The 16,257-nt window shown below is 40.5% G+C and overlaps 1 protein-coding gene across 1 annotated transcript in view; it reads right to left on the minus strand.

The window, feature by feature from the left end:
• LOC143440851 (NACHT, LRR and PYD domains-containing protein 2-like) overlaps positions 1–14,949 on the minus strand; it is a 42,577-nt gene extending 27,628 nt beyond the window's left edge. Inside the window, exons 1-3 of the mRNA XM_076927721.1 lie at positions 14,633–14,949; positions 13,461–13,505; positions 6,615–6,680 (exon numbers count right to left, since the gene is read on the minus strand). Of these exons, the coding sequence (XP_076783836.1) occupies positions 6,615–6,680; positions 13,461–13,505; positions 14,633–14,912 (391 nt within the window). The 5' untranslated portion in view covers positions 14,913–14,949. The remainder of the gene's footprint in view (positions 1–6,614; positions 6,681–13,460; positions 13,506–14,632) is intronic.
• Positions 14,950–16,257: the final 1,308 nt, after the last annotated feature.

Raw genomic sequence — 16,257 nt, forward strand, 5'->3', positions numbered from 1 at the left:
CAAGGCACAGGGAATATTGAAGAATAGGAGGTAAAAATATAGAGATCAAAGGAAAGGTAGTGTTTTCTAAGCTGTGGCATCATTTTTATCATTATACATTCTTAAACTCTAGAATCTGAGATCACCTGCACATAACCTGGCCAAGACTAAACCAGTGAGCATTTATCATAGAGCAGAAAAGCATCATAGAACATCTCCCCTGAGGATTTATAGTCAGGAGTGGCTCACAGGGCTGAAAACCTTTGTGAGAATCTATAAGCAATAGTGATTATAGGGGATGGTACATTTTTTCCATCATTGTGGTCACTGGTAAGGTGTCTATGCTTGTATAAGCAGCCCTAATATTCTCTCTCTCTCTCTCTCTCTCTCTCTCTCTCTCTCTCTCTCACACACACACACACACACACACACACACACACACAGATAGAAAGGGAAGAGTACTAGTTGGGAAGAGGAAAGGTTGTAGGAGTGGAAAGAGGACAAGAAAGGTAATGTGGGTGAATAAGATACAAATATATATGTATGAAAATGTCATTAAAATCATTATTATATATAGTTAATATATACTAGTCAATACTTAAAAAGCTGTCAATGCAGTTTGCTAGTTTGAAAACTTGTCTGTTTTCTCTACTGGACTAGAACAAGTCCCGAGAGCTCAGCAAATGAATCCCTATGGTATCCATGGTTAGCTCATTATCACTGCTTGCAAACGTTAGTGGAGAAGAAGTTGAGTGTTGAAGGAGTAACAAAATACTCAAGGGAGCAAATATGGAGACAAAATGTGGGACAGAAACTGAAGGAGGGGCCATCTGGAGACCATTCCACCTGGGTATCCATCCCATGTGCAGTCACCAAAGGTAGACACTGATGTGGATGTCAGGAAGTACATGCTGACAAGAGCCTGATACAGCTGTCTCCTTAGAGGTCTGCCAGAGTCTGACATATTCAGAGGCAGATGCTCACAGCTAACCACTGATCTGATCAAGGGGTTCCCAATGGAGAAATTAGAGAGAAGACTGAAGGAGCAGAAAGGGTTGGTGGCCCCATGAGGAGAGCAACAATACCAACCAACCAGAGCTCCCCAGGGTCTAAACCACCAGCCTGGGAGCACATAGGGAGGGACCCATGACTCCATCTGTATATGTAGGGGAGGATGGCCTTGTTGGGCATAGGTGGGAGAGGAGATCCTTGGTCTCATGAAGGCTGAACTCCGAGTAGAGGGGGGAATTCGAGGGTGGGGAGGTGTGAGTGGGGGGTAGGTGGGGGCACATCCTCAGAAGCATGAGGAGGGGGGATGGGATAGGAGGTTCCTGGGTAGTGGGGGGAATGGGGTAAGGGGATAAAATCTGAAATGTAAATATAGTATCCAATTTAAAAATAAAAAGAAACACATCTCACTTCTCAGGCACCTACCAAAGGAAAGTGAATATATATTTATATGAAGACCTGTGTACATTCATGATGTAAGAGACCAGGATTTGATGCTGCAAACTATCTCTTCAGTATGAGAATTAATTTGTACTAACCATGGAAAATGAATGAGTGTAACAGGGTAAGGAAAAACTCCCTGACTCCTTTGTTTACCTCTAATTAGGGTTTACATCACAAAGGTGCCTGTCTCTTTACAAAGGGCGGTAGCTTTCACCTGGAGAAAGCATAGAGAATCTATATGGTTTATTCTTTTTCCTTTACTATGCCTTGTGGCACACATCTACTTTTTTTCCCCCGCTTTCTGAAATTCACACTTCATTGCAGGAAATGCTCTGTATGCCAGAATTGTAAGATTGATTTGATAGTATTTTTCATCTGTTGGGTATCTCTCACATAAAGAAACAGATCTATAACTTCAGTTTTTGTCCTAATCTTTCTCATTATTGGGGATCCAGGAAATCAAAGCCAAGATGCTTAGAAACAAACTTTTTATTTTATTTTTTTTGGTCTGTACAGTTCATAGAAGTATTATGCAAAAGTGGGGAAAAGCTGAAACATTTAAGAGACCTTAATGTGAGATCTGAAATTTTGAGTAGTGCTATGTCTGAAATGGCACATTCTACCCTAGGATCAGGGATCATGGTAGAAGAGGCAGTAGAAAGATCTAGTGGATATCCGACAAGAAAAGCATTTTCAGGACCTGACAGAGAAGCTGCACATGTGAACTTGCTGCAGTTCTGACAGCATGTACAAACCTTGTGTAAGGTCAAGGCAGACAAAATGGGTGACTTGGGGTGGGCACAAAGTCCCAACCTAGCTGAGGAATTATTGGCAATTGACAGCGACTGGGGGACGGAAAGAAGAGCTTGTTTTCTTTAAGAGTGTGACCTCTGGTTAGACAGACTATGTTTTAGGGCAAGCTCCATACCCACAAGAAATTGGACAGTACAAATCTGACTCCATGGATTAAAAACAGAGTATTGGGAAGATGGGAAGATGGGGTGGGTCTTGGAGCAGTTTGGGTAAATGGTGAATATGATCAAAATGAAGCATATGAAATTCTCAAAGGATTAATGAAATTATTAAATATTATTATTAAAGATAGTAAGACAATACAAAACTCTGAAACTATTAGAGAAGAGTTCAAGATATGGACTTAGATAAGTACTTTGAATTTGAGGCCAGCCTGGCCTGTAGAGTGAGTTCCAGGCCGGCCAAGGCTATACAGAGGAACCCTGTCTCAAAAACAAACACAAAAACAAAAACAAGAGAATACAAAAAAATCAATGAAATGAGGAAAAAAAAAAAAGATAGACAATCTTTATCCAAGCTAACTAAAAGGCAGAGAGAGAATATCTAAATTATGAAAGTCAGAAGTGACAAGGAGGACATAACAGACACAGGGAAAATCTAAAGAATCATCAGGTCATATTTTAAAAATCTGTATGCCACAAAATCGAAAAATCTAAAAAAAAAAAAAAAAAACCATTTACCAAAATTAAATCAAGAGCAAATAAAGAATTTAAATAGACCTATAGCCCTAAGAAAGTAGAAGTAGTTATTAAGTGTCTTTAAACCACACCTTCTCCTTCTCAGAGGTAAAGGGGAAGGAGCGAATACGGAGAGTAGCCATATGAAGGGGATTGGGAGGAGGTGGTGGGGGTGGGGAGGTGCTGTGATTGGGATGTAAAATGAAGAAAGAAAAGAGTTAACTACAAAAAGAAAAATCTCCCAATCCAATCAAATCAAACAAACCCAAAACCAAACTGTAACAGTCCAGGGCCAGGTGGTTATAGTCCAAGAATTCTACCAATGCTCTTCAAATTATTCCACAAATTGAAACAAATCATACAAATATTCAACCCAAATCATACAAATATTCAACAAAATAAAGGGAATTGTGGAACAATTTTCCTTATGAACATAGATGCAAAAACATTGAAAATACTTGTAAACTGAATGTAAGCATACATGAAGAAGATAGCCCACTATGGCCAAGTAGGCTTTATCCCAGGGATGCAGGGATAGTTCAACATTTAAAAATCAGTCAATGGAATACACCACATAAACAAGCTGAAGGAAAAAAAACCACATGATGGTCTAACCAGATGATGAAAAAGTCTTTGACGACACCCAACACTACTTCATAATAAGTCTTGAAAAGAGCAGTTAACATAAGGGACATACCTAAACATAATAAAGTCACTTTACAGCAGCTCAATAGCCAGCATCAAATTAAATTGAGGGAAACTCAAAGCAATTCTACTAAAATCAGGAACAAGACATGGCCATCCACCCTGTCTGTATCTACTCAATATAGCACTTGAAGTTCTAGCTAGAGCGATAAGACAACTGAAAGGCGATTACAAGGCTGTGATTGGAAGAGAAGGTGTTTGTACATGATATGGTAACATAAGTGACACCACAATTCTACTAGGGAACTCTTAAGCTCGTTAAACACCTTCAGTGAAGTGGCTGGATACAAGATTAAGTAAAAAAAAAAAAATCAGTAGCCCTCCTTTATACAAATGACAAACGTACTGAGAAAGAAATCAGAAAAACAACATCCTTCATAATAGCTACAAACATTATTTACTTTGGGGTGACTCTAACCAAGCAAATGAAAGGCGTGTATGGCAAAGATGTCAAGTCTTTGAAGAGAAAAATTGATGAAGGCATCAGAAGATGAAAATATTTGCCATGCTCATGGATCAGTAAAACATAGTAAAAATGGCGATCCCACCGAAAGCAATGTACAGATTCAATACAATGTCCACCAACATCCCAACACAACTCTTTATAGGTCTTGAAAGGACAATACTTGACGTTATATGAAAACCAAAAATCTAGATATCATCATCACTAATTTCAAGCTGTCCTAACAGAGCTATAATAATAAAAACCACATGGTATTGGCATGAAAACAGATATTGTGACCTATGCAGCTGAAAACCCAGACATAAATCCACACATCTGTGAACACCCAATTTTTGATAAAGAAGTCAGAACACAATGGGGAAAAAAATGAAGCATCTTCCACAAATGGTGCTGGTCTAATTGGATGTCCATATGTAGAAGAATGCAAATAAATCCACATTTATCACCCTGCTTAAAACTCATGTCCAACGATGGATCAAAGACATTGACATTGAACCTGACAGAAGGGAAAGTAGAGAATAGCCCTGAGGGTATCAGCATAGGAGACAACTAGTATTCTGACAGCACAGGCACATATTTTTCATCAACCCCACATATGACAGGGAGCTAATATACAAAGTATGTAAATAGCTCAAGAAACTAAACAGCAACAAGCCAAATAATTCAATTTAAATGGAATACAGATATAAACAAAGGATTCTCAATAGAGGAATCTCCAGTGACCAAGAAACACTTAAATCAATGTTCACTATCATTAGCCACCAGAGAAATGTAAGTCAAAAGTACGTTGAGATTCCATCTTAACACCTGTCAGAATGGCTAAGATCAATAACACAAGTGATAGCTCACGTTGGTGAGGATGTGAAGCAAGGGAAGCATTCCACTATTACTGGTGGGAGTGCAAACTTGTTCAACCGAGATCAATGTGATGGTTCCTCATAAAATCGGGACTACCTCTACTTCAAGACCCAGCTATATCAGTCCTGGGCTTATACCCAGAGGACACTCCATCCTACCACAACATTCTTATTCAACTATGTTCATTGTGGCTTTATTCATAACAGCCAGAAACTGGAAACAACCTAGATGTTCCTTAACCAAAGTATGGATAAAGAAAATGTGGTATATTTATATATGGTGTGTTACTCAGCTATTCAAAAAATGACATCCCTAGCCCAGAAAGATAAACATGATATGTCATCACTTATAAGTGGATATTAGCTGTCAAGGAAGATCACACTACAATCTACAGACCTAGAGAAGTCTAAGTAGTAACAAGGAGGGCTCTAGGCAAGACACGCAGATCTTTCTGGGAAGGGGAGATAGATTTTTCAGGTGTCCTGTTGGTGGGTAGGTGGGGATGGGAAGGAATCAGATCAAGGAGGGAGGGGCAGAGGGAAAGAGTACTTGGAGAGATGACTGGAAGAAGGGGACATTTACTCTCTGGAATCTATGAGTGTTACTATAGTGAGGGCTCCTAGTGATAGAAGATACAGAGCCTGAACTGGCCGTCTTTGGTAATCTGGGAGGGCTCCCAGTGGTGGGATCAGTACATCAACCCAGCCACAAAATCTCCAAACCACACTTGTTCTACCAGCAAGATATGCTGAGGCAGTGGTGGCTCAGAGATTGTGGGAATGGCCAAACAATTATTGGTCTAATATGAGGGCCAAGCCATGAGAGGAAGCCCACCCCTGACACTGCCTGGATAGTTAGGAGCCAGAAGCCGAATGTCTCAGAGACCTAGGAAAAGACTAAGTATGACTGGAAAACTCCTCCTCCCCACAAAAAGTTAATAAAATTATTCCCAAACTAATAGTGCCTAGTCCAATTGACATCAGAGAGGCTGCCTCTGGCAGTTGATGTGAATGGATGCAGAGACCCACGACCAAAGGCAGAGCTTGGTGAACCCCATGGAATAGGAAAAAAAGAATTGTAGGAGCCTGGGGTCAAGGACACCTGGAAAACATGGGCCACAGAATCATCTAAGTAGTCCTCATAGAAGCTCACAGAGCCTGCAGGGGTCTGTACTGGGTCCTCTGCATACATACTGTGGTTATTTAGATTGGGGTGTTTGTGGGATTTGAGGGAAACGGGAACTAGGGTGGAACTGGGCTGAGTGTAGGGAGGGAATGCTGCAGCTGGGATTATATGAGAGAAGAATAAAAAATAAAATAAAAATGAATAATTGTTTGATTTTGAACTGGGGGATATTAAAATTAACAAAGATTATGAACTAGAGAGAGGAGAGACGAGGAGGAAAGAGGAAAGAGGAGAGGGAGAGAGAGAGAGAAAGAGAGAGAGAGAGAGAGAGAGAGAGAGAGAGAGAGAGAGAGAGAGAGAGAGAGAAGTTTGAAGGGGAGAGGGATGGGCTGGTGTGATATGATGTAGGAACAGTGTGCATTATGACATTATCAAAATAAAACGGTAGAAAAAGCAGGAGAAAGATTGTAGTTTTCAGAAGAAGTGTGGAAGGAGGTGGGCTTTGCTTAGCTCACAGTAACAGTGAATATTGTAAAACTAACCTGGCTTTTCAGCTCCTTGAATGAAGTTCCATAGGGAAGGAAGTGTCTCTGTCTCCAAGGGTTCTCCTGAAAGAGAGACATCTTTCATTTGCCACTGTATGAGTCCAGGATCCTGAGAGGGTAGGGCTCAGACAGAGCACAAGCTCAACCAATGAGCTCAGCATTTTATACCTCGATTATGGAAAGAGAAGGCTAAGGAGACACTGGCCATATAAATGAACCGGTATCAGCTTTTGACCTTAGAATTACATTTCCTTTCTAGTAAGGGAATTCCAACAGTGCTTAGATTGCATTCATACGTTGCTCAGCGAGAGGGATTCATTTGGAGAAATTCATCATTAGGTTGTTCTGTGGTATCAGGGACGCCACAAATGCTCTTACTTGAGTCTTGGAGGCGCAAGCTGTAAGGGGAGGTTCTGACACTAAGGTCTAGTTCCCTAATTGGTTCTTGATTTGTCAGTAAAAAAAGGCTGGGAGCCAATTGCTGGGCGGAAGGTACAGGTGGGATTTCTGGGTCCCAAGAGGAAAAGGAGCCGCGGGTAAAGAGAGAGGGCTTTCCTGCCTTGCCTTAGAGAAAAAAAGGACATTGCAATTATGTAAGGCCTGGGGAGAGCTAGAGGCTGCGGTGTCCACTATGGGCAGGTGGCTAAGGATGTGGAGGAGATGAAGATAATAAATTGGTAAGGGCATGTCGTTTCGGGGGAGAGGTATTTGTGCCCAGCAATTGTGCTTAGCAGGCAAGTTAAGGTAACTAAGCTGTCTGTGTGTTTTTTTAATCCGAGGATTCAAAAGGAAGCCGGGTTAGGGCTTGTTGAGATCCCAGAGCTAAGCCAGGTGGAACAAAAGGGAGTTGGGAGGGGCTGGTAGCTCGGCGGCTTCTGGGCAAGGCAGTGGCATGGTTTTATAAAACTATACGCAACACAAACCATTCAGATAACATGGCCTCTTGATAGAATCAAGAGATGTAGTTCTACATGCGACATTCAAGGATGCTTCTAGTAAAACAGAAGCAGGCAAGCCTAGGAGACAGGCTAGTGGCTTGAGAACCCCATTTACTTTCGGATTATGCATACTACCCTCTGTAATTATGTACTTGGAAGGCTAGCAAGTCCACATTTGAACAAACAGCTTCCCTATTCTTGGTAATAATCAAATTCATGTAGTTTCTATTCATGTATATTCCCAATGTATCTGGGTATGAAGATAAAAACACTGATTTGGTCTGAACTGGTTTCCGGTACCTGCGCAGGAAGGCAAAACTTTGTCCTTTATTAGCTTTTAGGAAGAATTCCCTATTTACCATATGATGCCTATGCATAATTGGGCATTCATCTGATTAAAACCACACACTGCTCCACATGCACACCTCTGTACACATGGGCTTGTATGCATACAGATCCCTTTCTAGTTAGAAGGCATATACTGTATGAATAAAATGAATAGTATGATAAATTAATTACCAGTGCCATGGTACTATAAAACTATATATTTTATACTTTAGTTCTATTGGTAGTATGATAGGTCTACTTATGCCAGAACCATCCCTAACATGAGATACTTTGTGCACTGCTAGGCTAAAATGTCTTTGGCATCATATGGTGCGACTTTTCAGTCTCATCATAATCTTATGGAACCACCATCCTGTGACCCACCATTAACCAAAGTGTCACACAGCATGTGATGTTCTGTGGTATGGGGAAGAGAAATTATACAAGGTCATCCCTAAAAGCACTAGCAAGCCTGGAACTTCCTGGAGTCTGGAATGAATAACCACAGGAAGAGGGTAGTATCTCAATTAAAGAAGGATCTGAAGCTAAACACTGCATCATCAATGGATTAGTTATGAAGTTGGAGAGAAAGGTAGATGGGTAGAATATTTGTTGACCAGGTGTTAGGGTCTCAGCTTGGATACTGAGAAGCTCACAGAGATCTGGATACAGTAGTGAACATCTGGAACCCCAGTGCTCTTATGGTGAAAGAGAGGTGGAGACAGGAGAATCCCTGGGAGTTAATGATTTACCTATCCTGGAGCACAGTGGCAAAGACCAGAAGAACTCTACCTAGAACAAGGTGAAAGGAAAGATTGAATGCCTGATGTTGTCCTTTTATCTCCAGATGTAGCTTTGGCATGCACAAGCCTGAAGTCACAAGAACACACACATGAATGCATGCATGTGCATGTACACACATACACACATGTACACACACACACGAGCACGAGTGTGTGTGCTCATGAATACACAAGTATGCACACATGAGCCCACCCAACACAGTAAGCACATACAACACACAATATGCAACACACACATGTAACCGCACCCTCCCCCCCCCCCCCAAAAAAAAAAAAAAGTTGAAGAGTAGAATCTAGAGAACTTTTGGAAAAATATCCAGGAGGTAATTGGTTAAAAGCATCTGAAATTCAGGGAGAATTGCCCTGTGAAATCTTTCATCAGTAAGATTTCAGGAGAGAACTGCTTAATTAGAAACCAGGTTGACTGTAACCAGGGAACGGCACATATAATTGCACATATGCTAAGAAAATGGTCAGTCAGCAAGCAAGTCTGAACATTAGGCTCTCTGAAATGGGGTGAATAAAACAATGAAAAGTTTTTTAAAAAGATGGGGGAGGTAAGTTAATGGGTAAGAATGCTTGTTGTGCAAGCATGAAGAACAGAGTTCAAACCTCCTGCATCCACCTGGCCTTGGCAATGAACACTTGTAACCCCAGTATAGTGGGAGACAGAGACAAGAGGGCTAGTGCAGCTTGCTAGTTCATAGGTTCCTAGCTCCAAGCTTAGTAAGAGATTATATCTCAAGGGAATAAGGCAGAGAGTGCCCTGTATCCTTCTCTGGTTTCCAGGTGCATGGGGGTACACACATATAGCCACAGATGAGAGTGCTCATCTCTGAACACACACACACATACACACACACACACACACACACACACAAAATAAAATTAAATAAAAAAATAAAATTATACTAAGTGAAAGGAGTCAGGCAGAGAAAGGCAGACACCATAGGATCTCAGATGTGAAATCTTAAAGAGCCAAACTCAAATCAAGCATGATAATACATGCTTAGAAATCCAGAACTTGTAAGGTGGAAGTAGAAGGATTCCAAGTTTGAGGTACTGGTCTATTCAAGAAGACTTAAAAAAAAAAAAAAAAAAGAAACAGACTTATTTCTCTTATGAATAAGTTCTTGGGTTCAAATGTGGGTGGTGATGTATAGCTTAACATGGATATAACCATTACAGGGGTATTTGTTTATTAATCCATCATGGCATTGCATACCTTGAGTAAACTCAAACTTTGTCAACTAAATATCTAACAAATTTATCATCTGGTGATTGTTCACTCAGAATGTCCAGTTAACCATCTAACTTGTAGCAGGTACAATTCCTTAAACTCTTGTAAAATTTCAGATCTGATAGACTATCAACTGGTATCATAAGATCCATTAACACATCCCTAAAAGCAGTTGAATGGTCGTGGGACCTTATAAAGTATCTTTCGGTGACTGCTGCTTAGAGCCCAAGTAATACTTTATGCTACATCAGCAATATCAAGAAGAGAAAATTGGGAAAAAAATTGGTACCCTAAATCCTCGTGATAGCTAATGTTGTCAACTTAACACAGAGGAACTTCCCTGGCCAATCTATGAGGGATCTTCTAGATTAAAAGTCTCTGAGATTGTCTTTGAGGGAGCGTTTTGATTCTGGTTAACTGATACGGAGAGGACCCATCCTAATTGTGGTGTGATGCTTCCCTGAGCAGCGAATTCTGGACTGTATAAAATGGGGAGACTAAGCCGAGCCCTGGCATGCATGCGTTAATTCATTGGTCTCTTTCTTTTACCCTTTTACTCCATTTATGTGTATGTCTGTGTATTTGTGTGAGCATGTTTCACATGTATTCATGTGCTCCAGGAGTCCAGAAGAGGGCATGAGACTCTTGGGAGCTTGAATTACAGGAAATTGTGAGTTGCTGGGGAAACCCAACTCAGGTCCTCTGGAAACGCTCTAAAGTGCTGAGCGATTGCCCCAGACTGGTGTCTGCTCTTGACTGTGGGTGCAATGTGACCAGTTCCTTCAGGTTCCTGCCTTTATAACTTCTCTTCCATGATGGACTGTAACCTGGAATTATGAGCCCCAACAAACCCTTTCTCCCTTAAGTTACCATTGTCAAGATATTTTATCCCAGCCACAAGAAAAGAAACTAAGACGGCCAGGGTCAATTATTGTTCATTTAAAGGGCCAGACAGTAAATAGTTTCTGCTTTTCAACCCATATGCCTTTGCCTGTACATTTCCAATTCTGTGGTAAAGCAGCCACAGGTAATAAAAGCAAATAGGCATCTGTATTCCTATAAAACCTGTTTGATGACCAGGCACAGAGGCACAGAGCCATAATGGCAGCACTGGGGAAGCTGTGATAGGAGGATTTTCAGTTCAGAGTCAGCCTGAGCTACATGGTGAGAACCTGTCTCAATGAAGTGAAACATAAGTTAAGAAGTACCATATGAAAGCTTGTTACTGACAATGAAGTTCAAACCTCACATGGTTTCGTGCAATGTTTCCCTTTGTATTCTACCACTTAGAAATACAAAAATTGGGATGGTGAGATAGATGAGCAGGTAACGGTATCTGCTACCAAGTCTGATGGCCACAGCAGGATACAGTAGCCACATGGTGGACAATGGAAAATTTAGAACCGATACCAACAAGTTGACCTCTGACCTCCATGTGTTCCTCCATATGCATGTCATGTACATGCATGTTGTTCTCATATATATATATATATATATATAAAATGAAAATGTAAACATTCTAAAAAGGACTCTAAGCTTGTGGACTTTAGAAATACAGATGATAGGGTCTGTCTTTGGCAGGCTCCTATAGCTTATTGATCTTTGGTCTAGATCAGATTTTGTCAGTGAGTGGTCATGTTGTTTATATATATTACTGATCTTTGGTCTAGATCAGATTTTGTCAGTGAGTGGTCATGAACAGCAGATATATAATATATATATATATATAACTATATATATTATATTATATATATATATAATATATATATATATAATATATATATTATATATTATATATTATTATATATATTATATATTATAATTATATATATAATATAATTATATATATTATATAATTATATATATTATAATTATATATATTATAATATATATTATATATAGTTATATATATATATAACTATATATATAATATATAGTTATATATATATATAACTATTGAAAGATGCTTCGCCTTAAATGGACACCCATTATAACTTCTTCCAAGGTTCAGGGAACATTGTAGAAGAGGGGATGGAATGTAAGATCCAGAGAGGAGGAGAATGCTGTGCTCCAGGCATGACAAGGATGCTGTACTATTGAACTCTTAGCATATGTGGTTAACTGCATAAGACTGGTCCCATCAATATTGTATCTGGAGGAAACACTATTTCTTCAGTGACGTATCTACTGGCAAGGTGCCTATGTTTCTGTAAATAGACCCTCATCGATGCTCCTTTAAGCACTGCTAGTTAAACTTACCAGTTAAGTGCCTAAACCTGCAGACACTTGATATGCCAGGGTCAGGGGCTACCCAGGGGGTGGGCCACACTCTCAGAGGAGAAGGGGAGGGCAAATGGGAGAGGGACTTTGTGAGAGTGGCATGTAAAAATCAAAACAATACCGAGATGCAACCCTGAGAGGATACTCATGCTCCAGTAGACAGTTCCAACCCCCTACTTATACAGTTAGATGACTCAAAGGGTTGTAAAAAAAAAAGATTATGTGAAGTTCAGAGTGCACTGTTATGCTTGCAGACTGGAGAATAGCATGGCTGTCCCGAGAGGCTCCAACCAGCAGCTGACTCAGACAGATGCAGACACCACAGCCAAAAAGTAGACGAAGCTTAGGAACTCATATGGAAGAATGGGAGAAAGGATTGCAACCCCTAAGGGGATAGAAACTCCACAGGAAGACCAACAGAGGTTTGGATCCTTGGGTCTCTCAGAGACCAAAACACAAAACAAAGAGAACACACAGGCTGGACTTAGGTCTCCCTGTACATATGTAGTAAATGTGCAGCTTGGTCTTCATGTGAATTCCGGACAACTGGACCTGGGGCTGTCCCAAAAGCTGTGCCTGTCTGTGGGCTATGTTCTTCTAGTTGGGCTGCTTTGTCTGGACTCAGTGGAAGAGGAAGCACCTAACTTCGCTGAGACTTGAGGTGCTAGGGTGTAGAGATACCGGGGGGGGGGGGGAGGGGGCTCCACCCCTTCAGAAGAGAAGGGGAGGAGGAGTGATTATGAGAAGGGGTGACCAGGAGGGGGGTCAGTGAGTGGGATATACATGAATAAGTAAAAAAAAAAAAAAAAAAGAAAAAAAAGAAATAAAAAAGTTTAGGGTGGAAAATGGAGGGTATATAAACTGCAGGGCCTGGAATATGGTGGATACAATCAAAGTGCATTATATATGTAAAGTTTTTAAATAAAACGAACAAGGAAAAAGGAAAGCCAAGTCCCAGCCCACGTCCCTGGATAAGGAACAGCTCACTTCTCCACAACTTCATATGTACCTGCTGACTCCTGTTAGGTAGTAACTTGCTGAGTTTATCTTATCACACTACCCAGTGCTCACTGTAAGACAGACCAGACCTTAGGGACCATCTTTTCATGTCCTTTAGTGTTTAAACACAGAAAAAAAATATATATGTATATATGTATATATATATATATATATATATATATATATATATATATATATATGGAATTATAAGGTATTCAAATCTCCCATGAATAAAAATTATCCACAAGGAACTTACTTTTTTTATAAGAAACCTTTTCCTCAGGTATGTTTGATGCTGCTTCTGAAAAGGAAAAAGGTAGAAGAAATTTGCATGATTCCATACTTGCATTCCAACTGTCTTTCACTCTGGCTTGACTCACTCTGGGTAACAAGTTGTTTTCTGAGTGCATATGAGGCTGGCTCCACAGGAGGGGGCTCTTGTCTGGCTCTGAAATCAGATTCTAGAAAAGGGATATGTATGGTGATCTGACTGTGAATGGCCCCTGTATACTCAATGTACTGAACATTTGGTTACCAGTTGGTAGACTGTTTAGAAAGGATTAGGAAGTGTGGTCTCTTTGAAGGAGATGTGTCACTGGGGGGTGGGTGGGTTTTGAGGTTCCAAAATCAGCATCAGGCCCAGTCTTGCTCTTTCTCTACTTTCATCTTGTACATGGACGAGCTGTAAGTTCTCCATTCCCACGCCTATATGAAGCCCTACACTAATTAATATTTTATTATTTATCCCCAATTAAACATCCTAGATGTCAGTGTGCCTAAAGTTTTTAGGATATCTTCAAGAAGAAGCATAAAACAAAGGGTCTCAGTTCCAGGAGATTTCGTTTCATTGTGGACAACTGGCCCCACCTACAGACATTTGAAAGTTGCAAGTCGAGGAGGTACTGTGCAGCTGATGGCTATGGGAATTTGGAAGTGGCACGAGGGGACCAGAGATGCTCAGAATGCTACAACAAATCCTCAGGATGCTCGCATGAGTGCAATGGGTAGCACCATACACCTTAGTTTCTGAGGCAGAATCTCTCATTGGCCAGGAAGGAGCTCAGCAGGAAGTAGTCTAGGCTGGCTGGCCAGAGAGCTCCAGGGTCCTCTTCTCTCCACCACATCTCTAGTGTTGTGGTTACATGTGTACTATAATGCTTGGCTTTTAAAAATGATATGAGCCTGGGGATCAGACTCAGGTATTCATGTTTTCCTGGTAGACACTTATCTCCTCAGCCTTTTTATTTCTGAGACAGCGACTTACCATATAGCCTAGGCTGGTCTACAATTCAAAACAATCCTCTTGCCTCACCTTCCCTCACACTGAAATGACAGGTGCCACCCATCATGTGTGACATTTCTACATATCCAAAACCCTTAAGACGGTTCCTCTTTTCTAGGACACAGTATGAAGTGGTTTTTGCTCACCTTCGACATGCTTCCTTACTAACTCAGTTAGATCTGCACGGTTTATTTCCTCTAAGATCCCGACCGTGACTCTCTTTACCCAGTCGCTGGGGCAATAGTCTGTGAGAATTGTTGCTAGCTGAGTCCCATTGGCTAGGTCTATTGTCAGCTTCGGGATCTGTTTCATTGCCTCTGGGAGAGAACAGTTCTGTAATGTCCTCTTGAAATTGCTCAACTCAGTCTTGTCCAGCTTTTTCAGGACATCTTCTAGGCTGAAACCCAGCTGATCAGAATGTTCCATCCTGACCCACAGGTGAGATCTGAGCTTCCAGCTGCAGAGAACTGTGGGGAGAAATGGAAAGAGTCAATGAGACAGCTTTCTTAACTCAAATACTGGTGACCTTTGTGCCTTAGCAGGGGCTATCAGTAGTTTCCTGCTCCTTTAAAAGCAAATTCCTCTCCCTCAAGGGGGAGGGGGATGGGTCGAAGAACTTTGGGGGGGGGCAAGATTTGGGATATAAATAAAATAATTAAAAAATAAAATAATTATGTAAATGCCAAAAGGGAGCAAATTCCTGATAATGGTTAACTTCACATAAAGATCCATCCCTTCACTTAAGGGGTTAATCTGAGAGTCTTGGTCCCATTGAAAACATGTAAGCCTCTCAAGCCACATGAAAAATCTACAGTGCCATGTGTCCTGTGCTTAGGAGATCACTGACTCCTTTTAAGCTCGATGTATAAATAAGCTGATGAAATTTATGGTGTAAGTCTCCATAATAACCTGATACATAGTTGCCTTATGCTGTTTATGCAGTAAGGCAGAGTTATGAATCTGCACCAGGTGAAGCTATGTATGAATGTTTACAGACAAAACAACATGGAGAAGGAATTCTAAGTGAGAACAGAAACAAAACATAGTTTTATAGGACTTCATGTTCTTAAAAAGCCCAAGACTTTCAAGACCAATCCTCTATGGTAGGCATTACATAATAACAATGTTAAGTAAGAATTTGGGTGACAGTTGAATGGCAAGGTATTTTCACTTACCACTGACCCAGGAGAGAGGTAAAGTTTTACAGACACTATATATGGATTTCTCAATCCTGTTCATGTAGAAAAGAGGATGGTTGTGCTCATTATAAAGTCTCTGCTGATGGCCTCAGGGTGTATATACTTATCTCCAAGTTCATTAAATTGTTCACATTAAATATGCACATATGTACCTTGTGTTACTTCATTCCCACCCTCCACTCTCCTGAGAAGTAATTATCAAAATGGATCTATTCATGTGGGATAATGTGACTGGATGTAAATTAAAATATAATCAAAGTGCTGAAAATGCCAATGGCCTTAATTAGTTTTTTTGGCAAGAACATTCCAAATATTTATTATTTTTTAAAAGTTGAAAATATATTTTTCATAAAATACATTCTGATTATTGTTTCTCCTAACTCCTCCCAGATTCTTCTTACATCTCCACTCACCCAAATGCATATCCTTTCTTTCTCTTTCATTAGAAAACAAGCATCTAAAAATAAAATAATAGGACTGGAGAGATGGCTCAGCAGTTAAGAGCACTGACTGCTCTTGCAGAGGTCCTGAGTTCAATTCTCATCAACTTACAATCATCTGGAATGAGATCC

The sequence above is a fragment of the Arvicanthis niloticus genome, chromosome 30 (genome assembly GCF_011762505.2).
Source record: "Arvicanthis niloticus isolate mArvNil1 chromosome 30, mArvNil1.pat.X, whole genome shotgun sequence".
Lineage (NCBI taxonomy): Eukaryota > Metazoa > Chordata > Mammalia > Rodentia > Muridae > Arvicanthis > Arvicanthis niloticus.